General features: G+C 43.8%; 1 protein-coding gene across 1 annotated transcript in view; it reads left to right on the top strand.

The window, feature by feature from the left end:
- The window catches only part of LOC306919037 (chymotrypsinogen A-like), a 52,615-nt gene extending 39,014 nt beyond the window's left edge, over positions 1 to 13,601 (top strand). Inside the window, exons 4-9 of the mRNA XM_079531884.1 lie at positions 1,476 to 1,668; positions 3,996 to 4,132; positions 5,065 to 5,202; positions 9,204 to 9,343; positions 11,734 to 12,841; positions 13,108 to 13,601. Coding sequence (XP_079388010.1) covers positions 1,476 to 1,668; positions 3,996 to 4,132; positions 5,065 to 5,202; positions 9,204 to 9,343; positions 11,734 to 11,937 — 812 coding nt within the window. The 3' untranslated portion in view covers positions 11,938 to 12,841; positions 13,108 to 13,601. The remainder of the gene's footprint in view (positions 1 to 1,475; positions 1,669 to 3,995; positions 4,133 to 5,064; positions 5,203 to 9,203; positions 9,344 to 11,733; positions 12,842 to 13,107) is intronic.
- Positions 13,602 to 16,642: the final 3,041 nt, after the last annotated feature.

The following is a 16,642-nucleotide window of genomic DNA, read 5'->3' as shown; positions in this document are numbered from 1 at the left end:
TCATAACTAGCTCACCTTTCAGAACATCATTGGCATCATTTTCATTTATAAAGCCATACTTGGTGATCTTCCTCCTTACATTTCCCCCAAATTCAATTTGGTGAAGAACGGTCTACACCTCAGATCAAATGTCTGGCTGCGGTGTGTAGTGCCAGCCTTCAAATCTTGCTATAGTGGTCGTGGAATGACCTGCAGTTCAGACTAAAATTGCCCTTGAAAGTTCCTTTGAGGAGTTTCAAAAGCATCATCTTAGACGTACAGTCCAACATCTGCACATGTCTTAGATGTACAGTCCAACACCTGCACATGTCCAGATGTACAGTCCAACACCTGCACATGTCCAGATGTACAGTCCAACACCTGCACATGTCTTAGATGTACAGTCCAACACCTGCATATGTCCGGATGTACAGTCCAACACCTGCACATGTCTTAGATGTACAGTCCAACACCTGCATATGTCCGGATGTACAGTCCAACACCTGCACATGTCCGGATGTACAGTCCAACACCTGCACATGTCCAGATGTACAGTCCAACACCTGCACATGTCCGGATGTACAATCCAACACCTGCACATGTCCAGATGTACAGTCCAACACCTGCACATGTCCAGATGTACAGTCCAACACCTGCACATGTCCAGATGTACAGTCCAACACCTGCACATGTCCGGATGTACAGTCAAACACCTGCACATGTCCGGATGTACAGTCCAACACCTGCACATGTCCGGATGTACAGTCCAACACCTGCACATGTCCAGATGTACAGTCCAACACCTGCACATGTCCAGATGTACAGTCCAACACCTGCACATGTCCGGATGTACAGTCCAACACCTGCACATGTCCAGATGTACAGTCCAACACCTGCACATGTCCGGATGTACAGTCCAACACCTGCACATGTCCGGATGTACAGTCCAACACCTGCACATGTCCAGATGTACAGTCCAACACCTGCACATGTCCAGATGTACAGTCCAACACCTGCACATGTCCAGATGTACAGTCCAACACCTGCACATGTCCAGATGTACAGTCCAACACCTGCACATGTCCAGATGTACAGTCCAACACCTGCACATGTCCAGACGTACAGTCCAACACCTGCACATGTCCAGATGTACAGTCCAACACCTGCACATGTCCAGATGTGTACTAGCCTTTCTTCAGGCCTATGTTTATATTCTCCCTGTTTATAATGTACATTGTGTATTTGCTCTGTGCACAATGTTCTTTCGCCCGGTCACTGTTAGTGTACCATTTTGGAGATGTGTTGTATAGGTTTCTTGAAGTATGTCATGGATGTATTATTTGACATGTACAACATAGCATTGAAGTGTCATTTGGTTTCTGCCTCTTGGCCAGTTCCCACTTGAAAAAGAGTCTCAGTCTCAATGTGTTTCTACTGGTAAAATAAAGGTTAAATTAAATAAATGTCCTCATGCTCTGTCTCTCCATCTGACCCAGGCCAGTGTGGCAGGCATACGGACCAGAATGGCATTACATTCGCGGTCCTCGAAGGCACTCTGTCCCGTCCAGGAGAGCATCCATGGCAGGTGTCTCTGCAGCGCAGACTCAAAGAAACATTGGATCCGTTCGGACACCACTGTGGAGGCGTCCTCATCGCGTCCTGTTGGGTCCTCACGGCTGCTCACTGCATGTAAGATGCTCTAAAATTTAAATGCTATGTGTGTTCATTCCATTCAGTTCATTCCATAGTTTAGATTTGTTTATCCCACAATTTTGTAACGCATTTTTCACCCCTGTCAATTATCTAATGTGATCCTGGGCTCTACACATCCTCCGCCAACCTGGGGAGAGCAACAGACTTGAACTCATGCTTCCTTCATGCCTGAGTGTCCAAGTTGCTCCTTTACACCTGACAGGGGGGAGTTTCCCTGGTTGGACGTAGCGCGTGGAAGGAACACGTTATTCCAACCAGTTCCTCCCCCCGGCTGGCCAGGGGGAGGCAGTTTAGAGACCAGGATTACTGCATGTTTTTTGTGAGGGTACCTACCCTAGGGGACACGGAGAGAACATGCAAACTCCACACAGAAAGGCCCTTTCGCCAAACCTGCCTCGGGTATGCATTCCATAGTTTAGATTGGGAGTGAGTTTGCAGTTCTGACTGCAATGGGAAGTTCATTCCATAGTTTAGATTGGGAGTGAGTCTGCAGTTCTGACTGCAATGGGAAGTTCATTCCATAGTTTAGATTGGGAGTGAGTCTGCAGTTCATTGTAATGTGAAGTTCATTCCATAGTTTACGGTAGATTAAGAGTGAGTCTGTAGTTCTGACTGCAATGTGAAGTTCATTCCATAGTTTAGATTGGGAGTGAGTCTGCAGTTCTGACTGCAATGGGGAGTTCATTCCATATTTTAGATTGGGAGTGAGTCTGTAGTTCTGACTGCAATGGGAAGTTCATTCCATAGTTTAGATTGGGAGTGAGTCTGCAGTTCTGACTGCAATGGGAAGTTCATTCCATACTTTAGATTGCGAGTGAGTCTGTAGTTCTGACTGCAATGGGAAGTTCATTCCATAGTTTAGATTGGGAGTGAGTCTGTAGTTCTTACTGCAATGGGAAGTTCATTCCATAGTTTAGATTGGGAGTGAGTCTGCAGTTCTGACTGCAATGGGAAGTTCATTCCATAGTTTAGATTGGGAGTGAGTGTGCAGTTCTAACTGCAATGGGAAGTTCATTCCATAGTTTAGATTGGGAGTGAGTCTGCAGTTCTGACTGCAATGGGAAGTTCATTCCATAGTTTAGATTGGGAGTGAGTCTGCAGTTCTGACTGCAATGGGAAGTTCATTCCATAGTTTAGATTGGGAGTGAGTCTGTAGTTCTGACTGCAATGGGAAGTTCATTCCATAGTTTAGATTGGGAGTGAGTCTGTGGTTCTGACTGCAATGGGAAGTTCATTCCATCGTTTAGATTGGGAGTGAGTCTGCAGTTCTGACTGCAATGGGAAGTTCATTCCATAGTTTAGATTGGGAGTGAGTGTGCAGTTCTGACTGCAATGGGAAGTTCATTCCATAGTTTAGATTGCGAGTGAGTGTGCAGTTCTGACTGCAATGGGAAGTTCATTCCATAGTTTAGATTGCGAGTGAGTCTGCAGTTCTGACTGCAATGGGAAGTTCATTCCATAGTTTAGATTGCGAGTGAGTCTGCAGTTCTGACTGCAATGGGAAGTTCATTCCATAGTTTAGATTGGGAGTGAGTCTGCAGTTCTGACTGCAATGGGAAGTTCATTCCATAGTTTAGATTGGGAGTGAGTGTGCAGTTCTAACTGCAATGGGAAGTTCATTCCATAGTTTAGATTGGGAGTGAGTCTGCAGTTCTGACTGCAATGGGAAGTTCATTCCATAGTTTAGATTGGGAGTGAGTTTGCAGTTCTGACTGCAATGGGAAGTTCATTCCATAGTTTAGATTGGGAGTGAGTCTGTAGTTCTGACTGCAATGGGAAGTTCATTCCATAGTTTAGATTGGGAGTGAGTCTGTAGTTCTGACTGCAATGGGAAGTTCATTCCATAGTTTAGATTGGGAGTGAGTCTGTGGTTCTGACTGCAATGGGAAGTTCATTCCATCGTTTAGATTGGGAGTGAGTCTGCAGTTCTGACTGCAATGGGAAATTCATTCCATAGTTTAGATTGGGAGTGAGTCTGCAGTTCTGACTGCAATGGGAAGTTCATTCCATAGCTTAGATTGGGAGTGAGTCTGTAGTTCTGACTGCAATGGGAAGTTCATTCCATAGTTTTGGAGACAGAATAATGTATGTCTCTCTGGGATAACTGACTGTCTGTTGTTTCTCCAGTAACAGCTCCATGGACATGCAGGTGGTCTTAATGACTGACTGTCTGTTGTTCCTCCAGTAACAGCTCCATGGACATGCAGGTGGTCTTAATGACTGACTGTCTGTTGTTCCTCTCCAGTAACAGCTCCATGGACATGCAGGTGGTCTTAATGACTGACTGTCTGTTGTTCCTCCAGTAACAGCTCCATGGACATGCAGGTGGTGGTGGGGGGAGTGGACAATGGGAGACATGAAGAGTCAGACCAGGTCATCGCCGTGGAGAGAGACTTCATTCATGTGGATTTCAGGAAGAGCACTGGAAGTAATGACATTGGTGAGTCATGCATTTACCGTATGTCACTGATTGGTCCATCCATTTACTGTATGTCTCTGATTGGTCCATCCATTTACTGTATGTCTCTGATTGGTCCATCCATTTACTGTATGTCTCTGATTGGTCCATCCATTTACTGTATGTCTCTGATTGGTCCATCCATTTACTGTAGGTCTCTGATTGGTCCATCCATTTACTGTATGTCTCTGATTGGTCCATCCATTTACTGTAGGTCAGTCACACAGCATGCTTAAAGTCTAAATGATGACATCATGTCAGTCAGAGAACTTAAAGACATCACATTGATGCACCTGGGACGTATCCTCAGTGATGTAACCCAAGGTCATCACCTGGGACGTATCCTCAGTGATGTATCCCAAGGTCATCACCTGGGACGTATCCTCAGTGATGTATCCCAAGGTCACCTGGGACGTATCATCAGTGATGTATCCCAAGGTCATCACCTGGGACGTATCCTCAGTGATGTATCCCAAGGTCATCACCTGGGACGTATCCTCAGTGATGTATCCCAAGGTCCTCACCTGGGACGTATCCTCAGTGATGTATCCCAAGGTCATCACCTGGGACGTATCCTCAGTGATGTATCACAAGGTCATCACATGGGACGTATCCTCAGTGATGTATCCCAAGGTCATCACCTGGGACTTATCCTCAGTGATGTATCCCAAGGTCATCACCTGGGACGTATCCTCAGTGATGTATCCCAAGGTCATCACCTGGGACGTATCCTCAGTGATGTATCCCAAGGTCATCACCTGGGACGTATCCTCAGTGATGTATCCCAAGGCCATCACCTGGGACGTATCCTCAGTGATGTGGAGGGACTAGGCACTGTGGGTTGACTCCTGGCCGGGCACCACCTACGCCTCACTAATGCTAATGTTATGGAACTATTGTGTTTACTGTGTCAGCATTACTCCAGCTGAGTTTCACCAACGGAGCATTCTGTGCCAATGGAAACAGCTATGTTAAAACTGCCTGTCTGCCAAACAAGATCTTCCCCGATGGAAAGCAGTGTGTGATCTCTGGATGGGGCAAAACTAAAGATGGTACGTATCCAACCACTGACTACCACTAATCACACCTTAAACTATAGATGGTACGTATCCAACCACTGACTACCACTAATCACACCTTAAACTAAAGATGGTACGTATCCAACCACTGACTACCACTAATCACACCTTAAACTATAGATGGTACGTATCCAACCACTGACTACCACTAATCACACCTTAAACTATAGATGGTACGTATCCAACCACTGACTACCACTAATCACACCTTAAACTATAGATGGTACGTATCCAACCACTGACTACCACTAATCACACCTTAAACTATAGATGGTACGTATCCAACCACTGTCTACCACTAATCACACCTTAAACTAAAGATGGTACGTATCCAACCACTGACTACCACTAATCACACCTTAAACTATAGATGGTACGTATCCAACCACTGACTACCACTAATCACACCTTAAACTATAGATGGTACGTATCCAACCACTGACTACCACTAATCACACCTTAAACTAATGATGGTACGTATCCAACCACTGACTACCACTAATCACACCTTAAACTATAGATGGTACGTATCCAACCACTGACTACCACTAATCACACCTTAAACTATAGATGGTACGTATCCAACCACTGACTACCACTAATCACACCTTAAACTATAGATGGTACGTATCCAACCACTGACTACCACTAATCACACCTTAAACTATAGATGGTACGTATCCAACCACTGACTACCACTAATCACACCTTAAACTATAGATGGTACGTATCCAACCACTGACTACCACTAATCACACCTTAAACTAATGATGGTACGTATCCAACCACTGACTACCACTAATCACACCTTAAACTATAGATGGTACGTATCCAACCACTGACTACCACTAATCACACCTTAAACTATAGATGGTACGTATCCAACCACTGACTACCACTAATCACACCTTAAACTATAGATGGTACGTATCCAACCACTGACTACCACTAATCACACCTTAAACTAAAGATGGTACGTATCCAACCACTGACTACCACTAATCACACCTTAAACTATAGATGGTACGTATCCAACCACTGACTACCACTAATCACACCTTAAACTAAAGATGGTACGTATCCAACCACTGACTACCACTAATCACACCTTAAACTAAAGATGGTACGTATCCAACCACTGACTACCACTAATCACACCTTAAACTAAAGATGGTATGTATCCAACCACTGACTACCACTAATCACACCTTAAACTAAAGATGGTACGTATCCAACCACTGTCTACCACTAATCACACCTAGAAATGCACTCTGTCGAGGTGCCAACTTTATTACCTCTAAATAAAGGGACTGATATGAGGTTAGGGGACTTACGTGGCAGGTTAAGACTGATATGAGGTTAGGGGACTTACGTGGCCGGTTAAGACTGATATGAGGTTAGGAGACTTACGTGGCCGGTTAAGACTGATATGAGGTTAGGGGACTTACGTGGCCGGGTAAGTTGTCACCGGACAGTCCCCTTTATTTTTATATATATATATATACTGTAGCGGTCCCCGCCGAGAGAAGGTCAATACTTGTACTGATGGTAGTGAATTTATTTAAGAAAATAAAGAACACAAAACTAAATACTCTGTTAGTATTACACATATTTTTCCATAAAATTGCTGTAGGTCACATTAGCTCCAAATGTAACTAGCATATTCAAAACAGTACAATTCCCTTTTAAATGGTTTTGACCATCAGTCAGAAATTATAATTACTGTAATCGCATTACAATGAATTGATGACTTTAACATCACCATGCACTTATTATAATGAACTCGTTTTTCCTTTTAACAGCTGTTAACTCCAAAAGTAATGAAATACCTCCTTTTAACCCTTTTAAGTGTAATATAATAATGACATGAAATAAAGACCCTTTTTATCCAAAATGTATGAAATACAATCATATCAAATACCTTCCTTTGCCAAGTACAATTCTAACTTTTCATTTTCAACACTTTACAGAAATAGTAGCAAACTCTGCTATATGTAAGGCATTATCATTAGCACTGTGTGCCTTTGCTGCAGAAATATGTTTCTTTCATTTACCGTCCTTCCATATTGGCTACCATAACTGAACAGGATGTAAACAATTCAACAATGCATTTTTAGCAATAGTCCTTTTAGCTCCAAAAACGTGTTGTATTGCATGTAGCAAACACAGTCCATGTGTACCAACCGTATGCCTCTTCATGTAGCAAACACAGTCCATGTGTACCAACCTTATGCCTCTTCATACAGCAAACACAGTCCATGTGTACCAACCTTATACCTCTTCATGTAGCAAACACTGTTCATGTGTACCAACTTTATACCTCTTCATGTAGCAAACACTGTTCATGTGTACCAACCTTATACCTCTTCATGTAGCAAACACTGTTCATGTGTACCAACCTTATACCTCTTCATGTAGCAAACACAGTCCATGTGTACCAACCTTATGCCTCTTCATGTAGCAAACACTGTTCATGTGTACCAACCTTATACCTCTTCATGTAGCAAACAGTCCATGTGTACCAACCTTATACCTCTTCATGTAGCAAACACTGTTCATGTGTACCAACCTTATACCTCTTCATGTAGCAAACACTGTTCATGTGTACCAACCTTATACCTCTTCATGTAGCAAACACAGTCCATGTGTACCAACCTTATGCCTCTTCATGTAGCAAACACAGTCCATGTGTACCAACCTTATACCTCTTCATGTAGCAAACACTGTTCATGTGTACCAACCTTATACCTCTTCATGTAGCAAACACTGTTCATGTGTACCAACCTTATACCTCTTCATGTAGCAAACACAGTCCATGTGTACCAACCTTATGCCTCTTCATGTAGCAAACACAGTCCATGTGTACCAACCTTATGCCTCTTCGGGGGGTGCTAAAACAATCATTGAATGTCTCAAGATACAAACAGTAAGATGCACGTAAGATTGCTTTGTAGCAGCAGCAAAACGCACGCCTTCTCTCGAGCTTCTCTCTCTGTTTATGTAATATCCTTCCTCTTTCCGGTCAAGGACTGTCTAAAGAGGACGAGACGCGAAGAACGTACGGGCGACGCCATGTTGCTCCATGGTGCTCCATGGAAGGAAAGAAACATGCGCAGTTGAGACCAGGAAGTTGTACATGCACAAATTTGGGCATGTACAACTTCCTGGTCTCAACTGCGCATGTTTCTTTCCTTCCATGGAGCAACATGGCGTCGCCCGTACGGTATTCGCGTCTCGTCCTCTTTAGACAGTCCTTGTTTCCGGTGTGCAGGTGGCTATGTCACACAAAACTCCCTTCAAAATAAAAGCATTTGGCTCAAATCACAAAATAACAGGAAATCGAATACCTTTTTCACAGAATCGAAAGATTTATGCAGGTTGTGATTCTCCAGGATCCTAGATGGCTTCTGACCACCTGTCTGTGTTCTGACCACCTGTCTGTGTTGTTCTGACCACCTGTCTGTGTTCTGACCACCTGTCTGTGTTGTTCTGACCACCTGTCTGTGTTCTGACCACCTGTCTGTGTTGTTCTGACCACCTGTCTGTGTTGTTCTGACCACCTGGCTGTGTGTTCTGACCACCTGTCTGTGTTGTTCTGACCACCTGTCTGTGTTCTGACCACCTGTCTGTGTTCTGACCACCTGTCTGTGTTCTGACCACCTGTCTGTGTTGTTCTGACCACCTGTCTGTGTTCTGACCACCTGTCGTGTTCTGACCACCTGTCTGTGTTGTTCTGACCACCTGTCTGTGTTCTGACCACCTGTCTGTGTTGTTCTGACCACCTGTCTGTGTTCTGACCACCTGTCTGTGTGTTCTGACCACCTGTCTGTGTTGTTCTGACCACCTGTTTGTGTTGTTCTGACCACCTGTCTGTGTTCTGACCACCTGTCTGTGTGTTCTGACCACCTGTCTGTGTTGTTCTGACCACCTGTCTGTGTGTTCTGACCACCTGTCTGTGTGTTGTTGTCCCTCAGCTAACCGGCCACACAGAATGTCCCATGGAGACGTTACCCTGATGTCTAAGCAGCGTTGTACGGATGTCTATGGAGCCCTGCAAGTCGACAACACCATGATCTGTGCAGAAGACACCATGGGAAAAGTCAACTTCTGTAATGTAAGTGTGTGTGTGTGTGTAAGTGTGCGTGTGCGTGTGCGTGTGCGTGCGTGCGCGCGTGCGTTACTGTTGTAGTCGAGTCCACTGAAAGCCAGACCGAGACCAGATTTGTTTTCTTCCTTTTTTCACATTTGACAGCACTGTGAGAGCAGGCAGGCTCCACGGGGAAACACGGGGGCGCTATGATTCCTGGGGACACAGGGGGCGCTATGATTCCTGGGGACACAGGGGGCGCTATGATTCCTGGGGACACAGGGGGCGCTATGATTCCTGGGGACACAGGGGGCGCTATGATTCCTGGGGACACAGGGGGTGCTATGATTCCTGGGTACACAGGGGGCGCTATGATTCCTGGGGACACAGGGGGTGCTATGATTCCTGGACAACAGGGGGCGCTATGATTCCTGGGGACACAGGGGGTGCTATGATTCCTGGGGACACAGGGGGCGCTATGATTCCTGGGGACACAGGGGGTGCTATTATTCCTGGGGACACAGGGGGTGCTATGATTCCTGGGGACACAGGGGGCGCTATGATTCCTGGGGACACAGGGGGTGCTATTATTCCTGGGGACACAGGGGGTGCTATGATTCCTGGGGACACAGGGGGCGCTATGATTCCTGGGGACACAGGGGGCGCTATGATTCTTTGGGCTTATCGAGTACCCGGTATCAATAAGCTTTGGGCTTATCGAGTACCCGGTATCAATAAGCTTTGGGCTTATCAAGCCTGGTATCGAGCTCCCCAGCTCCCCAGTGGACCTCATGGTCTTCATAACTACCCCAGAGAGAGTTCCCCCCAGTGGGACCTCATGATCTTCATAACTACCCCAGAGTTACCCCCAGTGGACCTCATGGTCTTCATAACTACCCCAGAGAGAGTTCCCCCCAGTGGACATCATGGTCTTCATAACTACCCCAGAGATCCCCCCAGTGGACCTCATGGTCTTCATAACTACCCCAGAGAGAGTTACCCCCAGTGGACCTCATGGTCTTCATAACTACCCCAGAGAGAGTTACCCCAGTGGACCTCATGGTCTTCATAACTACTCCAGAGAGAGTTACCCCCAGTGGACCTCATGGTCTTCATAACTACCCCAGAGTTACCCCCAGTGGACCTCATGGTCTTCATAACTACCCCAGAGAGAGTTACCCCCAGTGGACCTCATGGTCTTCATAACTACCCCAGAGAGACCTCAGTCATTCCTCTCTCTCTCCCATGATAAAGTGCATATGGTCGCTCACTCTTTTGGCAGTCACCACTGCCAGGAGTAGGGATGGAGCTCCAGAACAGATTCCCCCAAAAAGAGAACAAGCTTATCGAGTACCCGGTATCTATAAGCTTTGGGCTTATTGAGTACCCGGTATCAATAAGCTTTGGGCTTATCGAGTACCCGGTATCAATAAGCTTTGGGCTTATCGAGTACCCGGTATCTATAAGCTTTGGGCTTATCGAGTACCTCCGGTACCAATAAGCTTTGGGCTTATCGAGTACCCGCTATCAATAGGCTTTGGGCTTATTGAGTACCCGGTATCAATAAGCTTTGGGCTTATCGAGTACCTCCGCTATCAATAAGCTTTGGGCTTATCGAGTACCCGGTATCAATAAGCTTTGGGCTTATTGAGTAACCGGTATCAATAAGCTTTGGGCTTATTGAGTAACTCCGGTATCAATAAGCTTTGGGCTTATCGAGTACCTCCGCTATCAATAAGCTTTGGGCTTATCGAGTACCCGGTATCAATAAGCTTTGGGCTTATCGAGTACCCGGTATCAATAAGCTTTGGGCTTATCGAGTACCCGGTATCAATAAGCTTTGGGCTTACCGAGTACCCGGTATCAATAAGCTTTGGGCTTATCAAGCCTGGTATCAATAAGCTTTGGGCTTATCAAGCCTGGTATCAATAAGCTTTGGGCTTATCGAGTACCCGGTATCAATAAGCTTTGGGCTTATCGAGTACCCGGTATCAATAAGCTTTGGGCTTATCAAGCCTGGTATCGAGCATAGTGGCCCATGACGTCATGACGGTTAAACAATCGAGACAAGAGGCGATCAATAAATATATCTAATCACCCATGCTGGCACAAAAGTGTATTGATACCTGCCAACCAGCACTGTTGTCTTACAGGGTGGTTCTGTGTGTGTTACAGGGTGGTCCATATGGTTCTGTGTGTTACAGGGTGGTCCATATGGTTCTGTGTGTTACATATGGTTCTGTGTGTTACAGGGTGGTCCATATGGTTCTGTGTCTTACAGGGTGGTCCATATGGTTATGTGTGTTACAGGGTGGTCCATATGGTTGTGTGTTACAGGGTGGTCCATATGGTTCTGTGTGTCTTCAGGTGGTTCTGTGTGTTACAGGGTGGTCCATATGGTTCTGTGTGTGTTACAGGGAGATTCCGGCGGGCCGCTGATCTGCAAGGACAATGATGTTCACTACATTGCAGGCTTGGTGAGCTGGGTGAACGGGTCGTGCAGCGGTCAGGTGCCTGGTGTCTACGCCAACGTCCACGATCATGTGGAATGGATCGCTGGCTGTGTGGCTGGATCACCGTGTCGGACACAGAGTGTGTCCGATTATGACTATCAGAATTAGGGTAACCATTCCAACCGTCCGGCATCGCGCAGCACAGTCCCGAAAAGTCTGTCCCGCGTCCCACAAAACGGCACAATGTCCCGCGAGTCAAAGATTACGGAAAGAAAAAGACAAAACTGACCCGGCTACTCCCGTGTTGCATAACAGTGACATCACCTCATGTCCAAAGTCATCTAAAAACATCACCTGTCCAAAGTCATCTAAAAACATCACCTCATGTCCAAAGTCATCTAAAAACATCACCTGTCCAAAGTCATCTAAAAACATCACCTCATGTCCAAAGTCATCTAAAAACATCACCTCATGTCCAAAGTCATCTAAAAACATCACCTCATGTCCAAAGTCATCTAAAAACATCACCTCATGTCCAAAGTCATCTAAAACATCACCTGTCCAACGTCATCTAAAAACATCACCTGTCCAAAGTCATCTAAAAACATCACCTGTCCAAAGTCATCTAAAAACATCACCTGTCCAAAGTAATCTAAAAACATCACATGTCCAAAGTCATCTAAAAACGTCCATAGCTACTTGCCCAAATGTGCCCAGATGTGATGACCTCATCACATTTATGATGACGGCTATGGCCGTTTTTAACCCAAAGAGTGTTTTCTTTGTGTGCAAAATGAATGCTTGGCATGGATTCAGAATGAAATGAAAACCCGCTAGTTTGACACGTCACATGCTACTGAAAGCATGATGACATTTTGAAAACTTTTCCTTATATAGGTTGTTAATGGTATGGTCACTTATCCCCCTATTATGGAAATTGCCCAACATATGCAAGTTAGCATCCGGCAGTTTCTAAATTATGAGGTCCCATACTTGACATTTCTAACATAAAACTTTAGGGCACTCAAAATGTCCGGGTTCACATTCTGGCAAGTGGACTAATATGGCGTACGTCTGTGTTACTTCAGTGTTACTTCAAGTGGACTAATATGGCGTACGTCCGTGTTACTTCAGTGTTACGTCCGTGTTACTTCAGTGTTACTTCAAGTGGACTAATATGGCGTACGTCCGTGTTACTTCAGTGTTATGTCCGTGTTACTTCAGTGTTACTTCAAGTGGACTAATATGGCGTACGTCCGTGTTACTTCAGTGTTACGTCCGTGTTACTTCAGTGTTACTTCAAGTGGACTAATATGGCGTACGTCTGTGTTACTTCAGTGTCGCATAATGTTTCTGTCAGTGGTTCTCAACCTTTTTCAGAAAAACGCTATAAAATTTGGAAAAAATAAATATATAATAAATAATATAAACATATAAATCAATAAAATGAAAAAAGGCAGCAAAATAAAAATAAAAAATATGCTCATATTTGACCTTCTCTAATAACAACCTAATGATCCTTGGTTGAAAAAAACTAAAGTTGTCCTTTAACTAAAGTCTTCCATCTGTCTAAAGTAAACTAAAGTTGTCCTTTAACTAAAGTCTTCCACCTGTCCAAAGTAAACTAAAGTTGTCCTTTAACTAAAGTCTTCCACCTGTCCAAAGTAAACTAAAGTTGTCCTTTAACTAAAGTCTTCCATCTGTCCAAAGTAAACTAAAGTTGTCCTTTAACTAAAGTCTTCCACCTGTCCAAAGTAAACTAAAGTTGTCCTTTAACTAAAGTCTTCCACCTGTCCAAAGTAAACTAAAGTTGTCCTTTAACTAAAGTCTTCCACCTGTCCAAAGTAAACTATAGTTGTCCTTTAACTAAAGTCTTCCACCTGTCCAAAGTAAACTAAAGTTGTCCTTTAACTAAAGTCTTCCACCTGTCCAAAGTAAACTAAAGTTGTCCTTTAACTAAAGTCTTCCACCTGTCCAAAGTAAACTAAAGTTGTCCTTTAACTATAGTCTTCCACCTGTCCAAAGTAAACTATAGTTGTCCTTTAACTAAAGTCTTCCACCTGTCCAAAGTAAACTAAAGTTGTCCTTTAACTAAAGTCTTCCACCTGTCCAAACTAAAGTTGTCCTTTAACTAAAGTCTTCCACCTGTCCAAAGTAAACTAAAGTTGTCCTTTAACTAAAGTCTTCCACCTGAGTTTCCGGATGGTAACCGCAAGGTTGCCAGTTCGAACCCGGGCTCCCCCAGAGTTAGTGTCGAAGTGTCCTTGAGCAAGACACTGAACCCCTAATTGCTCCTGATGTGCTGGTTGGTGCCTTGCATGGTTTCCGCTGCCATCAGTGTATGAATGTGTGTGTGAATGGGTGAATGTAATGCACATCTATGTAAAGCGCCTTGGATAAAGGCCTTGGATAAAGGCGCTATATAAATGCACCATTTACCATTTTATCCCATAATGCATCTGGATGACCCTGTACAATTTACACAGCAGGCTCAAATCACATAGCATGACATTGCTGTATCTATTCTACGTCCGAGCATAGACATGGTAACACCCCGCCTGCCTCTGATTGGCCTACCGACACTGCCTGTCTTGACTATCCTCTGAGATGCAAGGGTCCTCTGTGGTGGGAAATAATACAAGTACAAGAGAATGGCAACACGCAACAGTAACTTGTAACTTTATTTTTTGTAGAAGAGGCAAACTAATATTGTTTGTGCCGTTTGCTTTGATTGAATAATTGATTTTAACACGCATGTACTATGATTTGATTTAGCTGTGTTCTAAATGAAGTGTTGATTATCGTGTATTAATCTAATTATAGTAAACTAATACTATTAAACTGAAAATGATAAAGATCAAGGGAAAAGATACCTTTTTACAGCACAATAATGTTTTAAGTTTACACATGTATACAAATAAACAGGCCAACGGCATAAACAATATTAGTTTGCCTCTTCTACAAAATTAAAAGTTACTGTCGCGCGTGTCAAGCTGTTATTCTCTTGTAACCTCGCGGCAGACAATCCAGCATGTATCTTCCACCTCGGAGACACCGGCTGTGTCAGTAGGCCAATCAGAGGCAGGCGGGGCGTTACCATGTCTATGGTAGGCCAATCAGAGGAAGGCGGGGCGTTACCCCCCCCCCCCCCCCCCCCCCCCCATGCTAAACATCACATGACCACAAGATAAAACACTGGTCGTTTCGCTAATCGAGGCTGCAGTGTTGATTTTGATTTAGTTTTAGCCTATAGTCTTTTGAGTACATTTTTATTTTGTTTTTTTAATTTTATATGTTTTAGTCGAGTAAATCTACAGTTGTTTTTGTCGACTCAAATGTATTTTGGTGGGACTTGATGGCATCGTAGCCATCAGAGCCAAAACCAAACATAAAATCACTTTTTTAAAGTCCTACTTTAAGGACTAGAGGACTTCTCCGCTCGTCAACCAACATTTTCCTTCATAGTTTTAGTCGACAAAATTAACACGGCAAGGCTGTACTGTTTGATTGTTTGTCCACTTCAGCCTTGAGTTTGCATTAAATCAGTTAAATAGTACAACACGTAATTAGCATTAAAATGCCCAACACTGCGTGAAATCCCTTGTATGTGGGAGGGCAAAGCTCAGGTTTATTTCTGTAACTTTCGGGAGTATTACATTACATTAGATAATTAGAGTATTACATTACATTAGATAATTGACACTGGGTGAAAAATGGGTTGCAAAATCGTGGGATTAAAAAAAAAGAAAAAAAAAAGGATTTAGTACAATTATGAATTAGCATTAAAACAGTTAAATGGTACAATGTGTAATTAGCATTAAAACAGTTAAATAGTAAAATTTTGCATTACAACAGTTAATAATGCTCCCATAATGCATCAGTGTCCATAATGCATTGTGTAAAGGACAGTTTGTCCGTGCTGTCGTCCCATAATGCATTGTGTCCTTGCTGTCGGCTCATGGGTGAATTGTTGGCTAAATGATGTATGATCTTGACCTGAATTGTGATGAGAAAACTGTTTTGATTCAGCAATGATAAATAAATTGACTTGATTGACTGTGTGTTTTTTGTTTGTTTTTGCAGTACTTTATTGAAGCACACTTCAACATTTCTACTTGGTCCTCAGCTGTCTAAAATGTACTGATTTTGATTTATTGCTCATTTTTACCCGCATAGCAAATCTAGCTAAGAAAATCCAGGGTAAAAGCTGCTACTGACATAGAGCATTACTTCTGTACAGAGAACAGAAAGAGAGTCAAGTTACACTCATGCACACATTTGATCATCATTATCAGCTCTGTAGCACTGGCAGTTTTTACTTTGAACCTCATACTAAGCTTGGATGACCAGACCTTATGCATGTCGTTGCAGGCTGACCAGGCCATTCCCTTCCTAGTTTGAAGACGATATATGAACCCACATAGGCTACTTGTTTTCATCAACCTGTTTCAGAGGAGTGTTAAGTGTTTTGATAACGTGGTTATTGTTGGATTTGGAAATTACATATTCATTTTCCGTCTCGTTGAGATAAAGCCCCAACACAGTTGGAGGCCTGCTCAAGAGACTGAAGGAGAGCCTGAGCGTATTCCAATGATTGACTGATAAGCGTGATGTCATTAGAAAAGTCAAGCAAGAAATATGACATTAATATAAAATACAATGTTGCTATAACAGTTGTATTGTATGTATACATGTATGTAACTTGAAAGTACTGTGGTCGGCTGGACTGAAAGTGGTCTGTATGTATGGTATGCATGGTTATAATTGGCTGTTGATGGTGACGTAATTAAGATTTGTTTCAATGTCGGGTGGGTAAAAGGCAGAGGCGTATCTACAATAAGGCGAGGGCAGGCATCCGCCTGTCCAAATCCAT

The sequence above is a fragment of the Electrona antarctica genome, assembly GCF_951216825.1.
Source record: "Electrona antarctica genome assembly, contig: scaffold_413, whole genome shotgun sequence".
Classification (NCBI taxonomy): Eukaryota; Metazoa; Chordata; class Actinopteri; order Myctophiformes; family Myctophidae; genus Electrona; species Electrona antarctica.
This window is presented reverse-complemented; position numbering and strand designations above follow the sequence as displayed.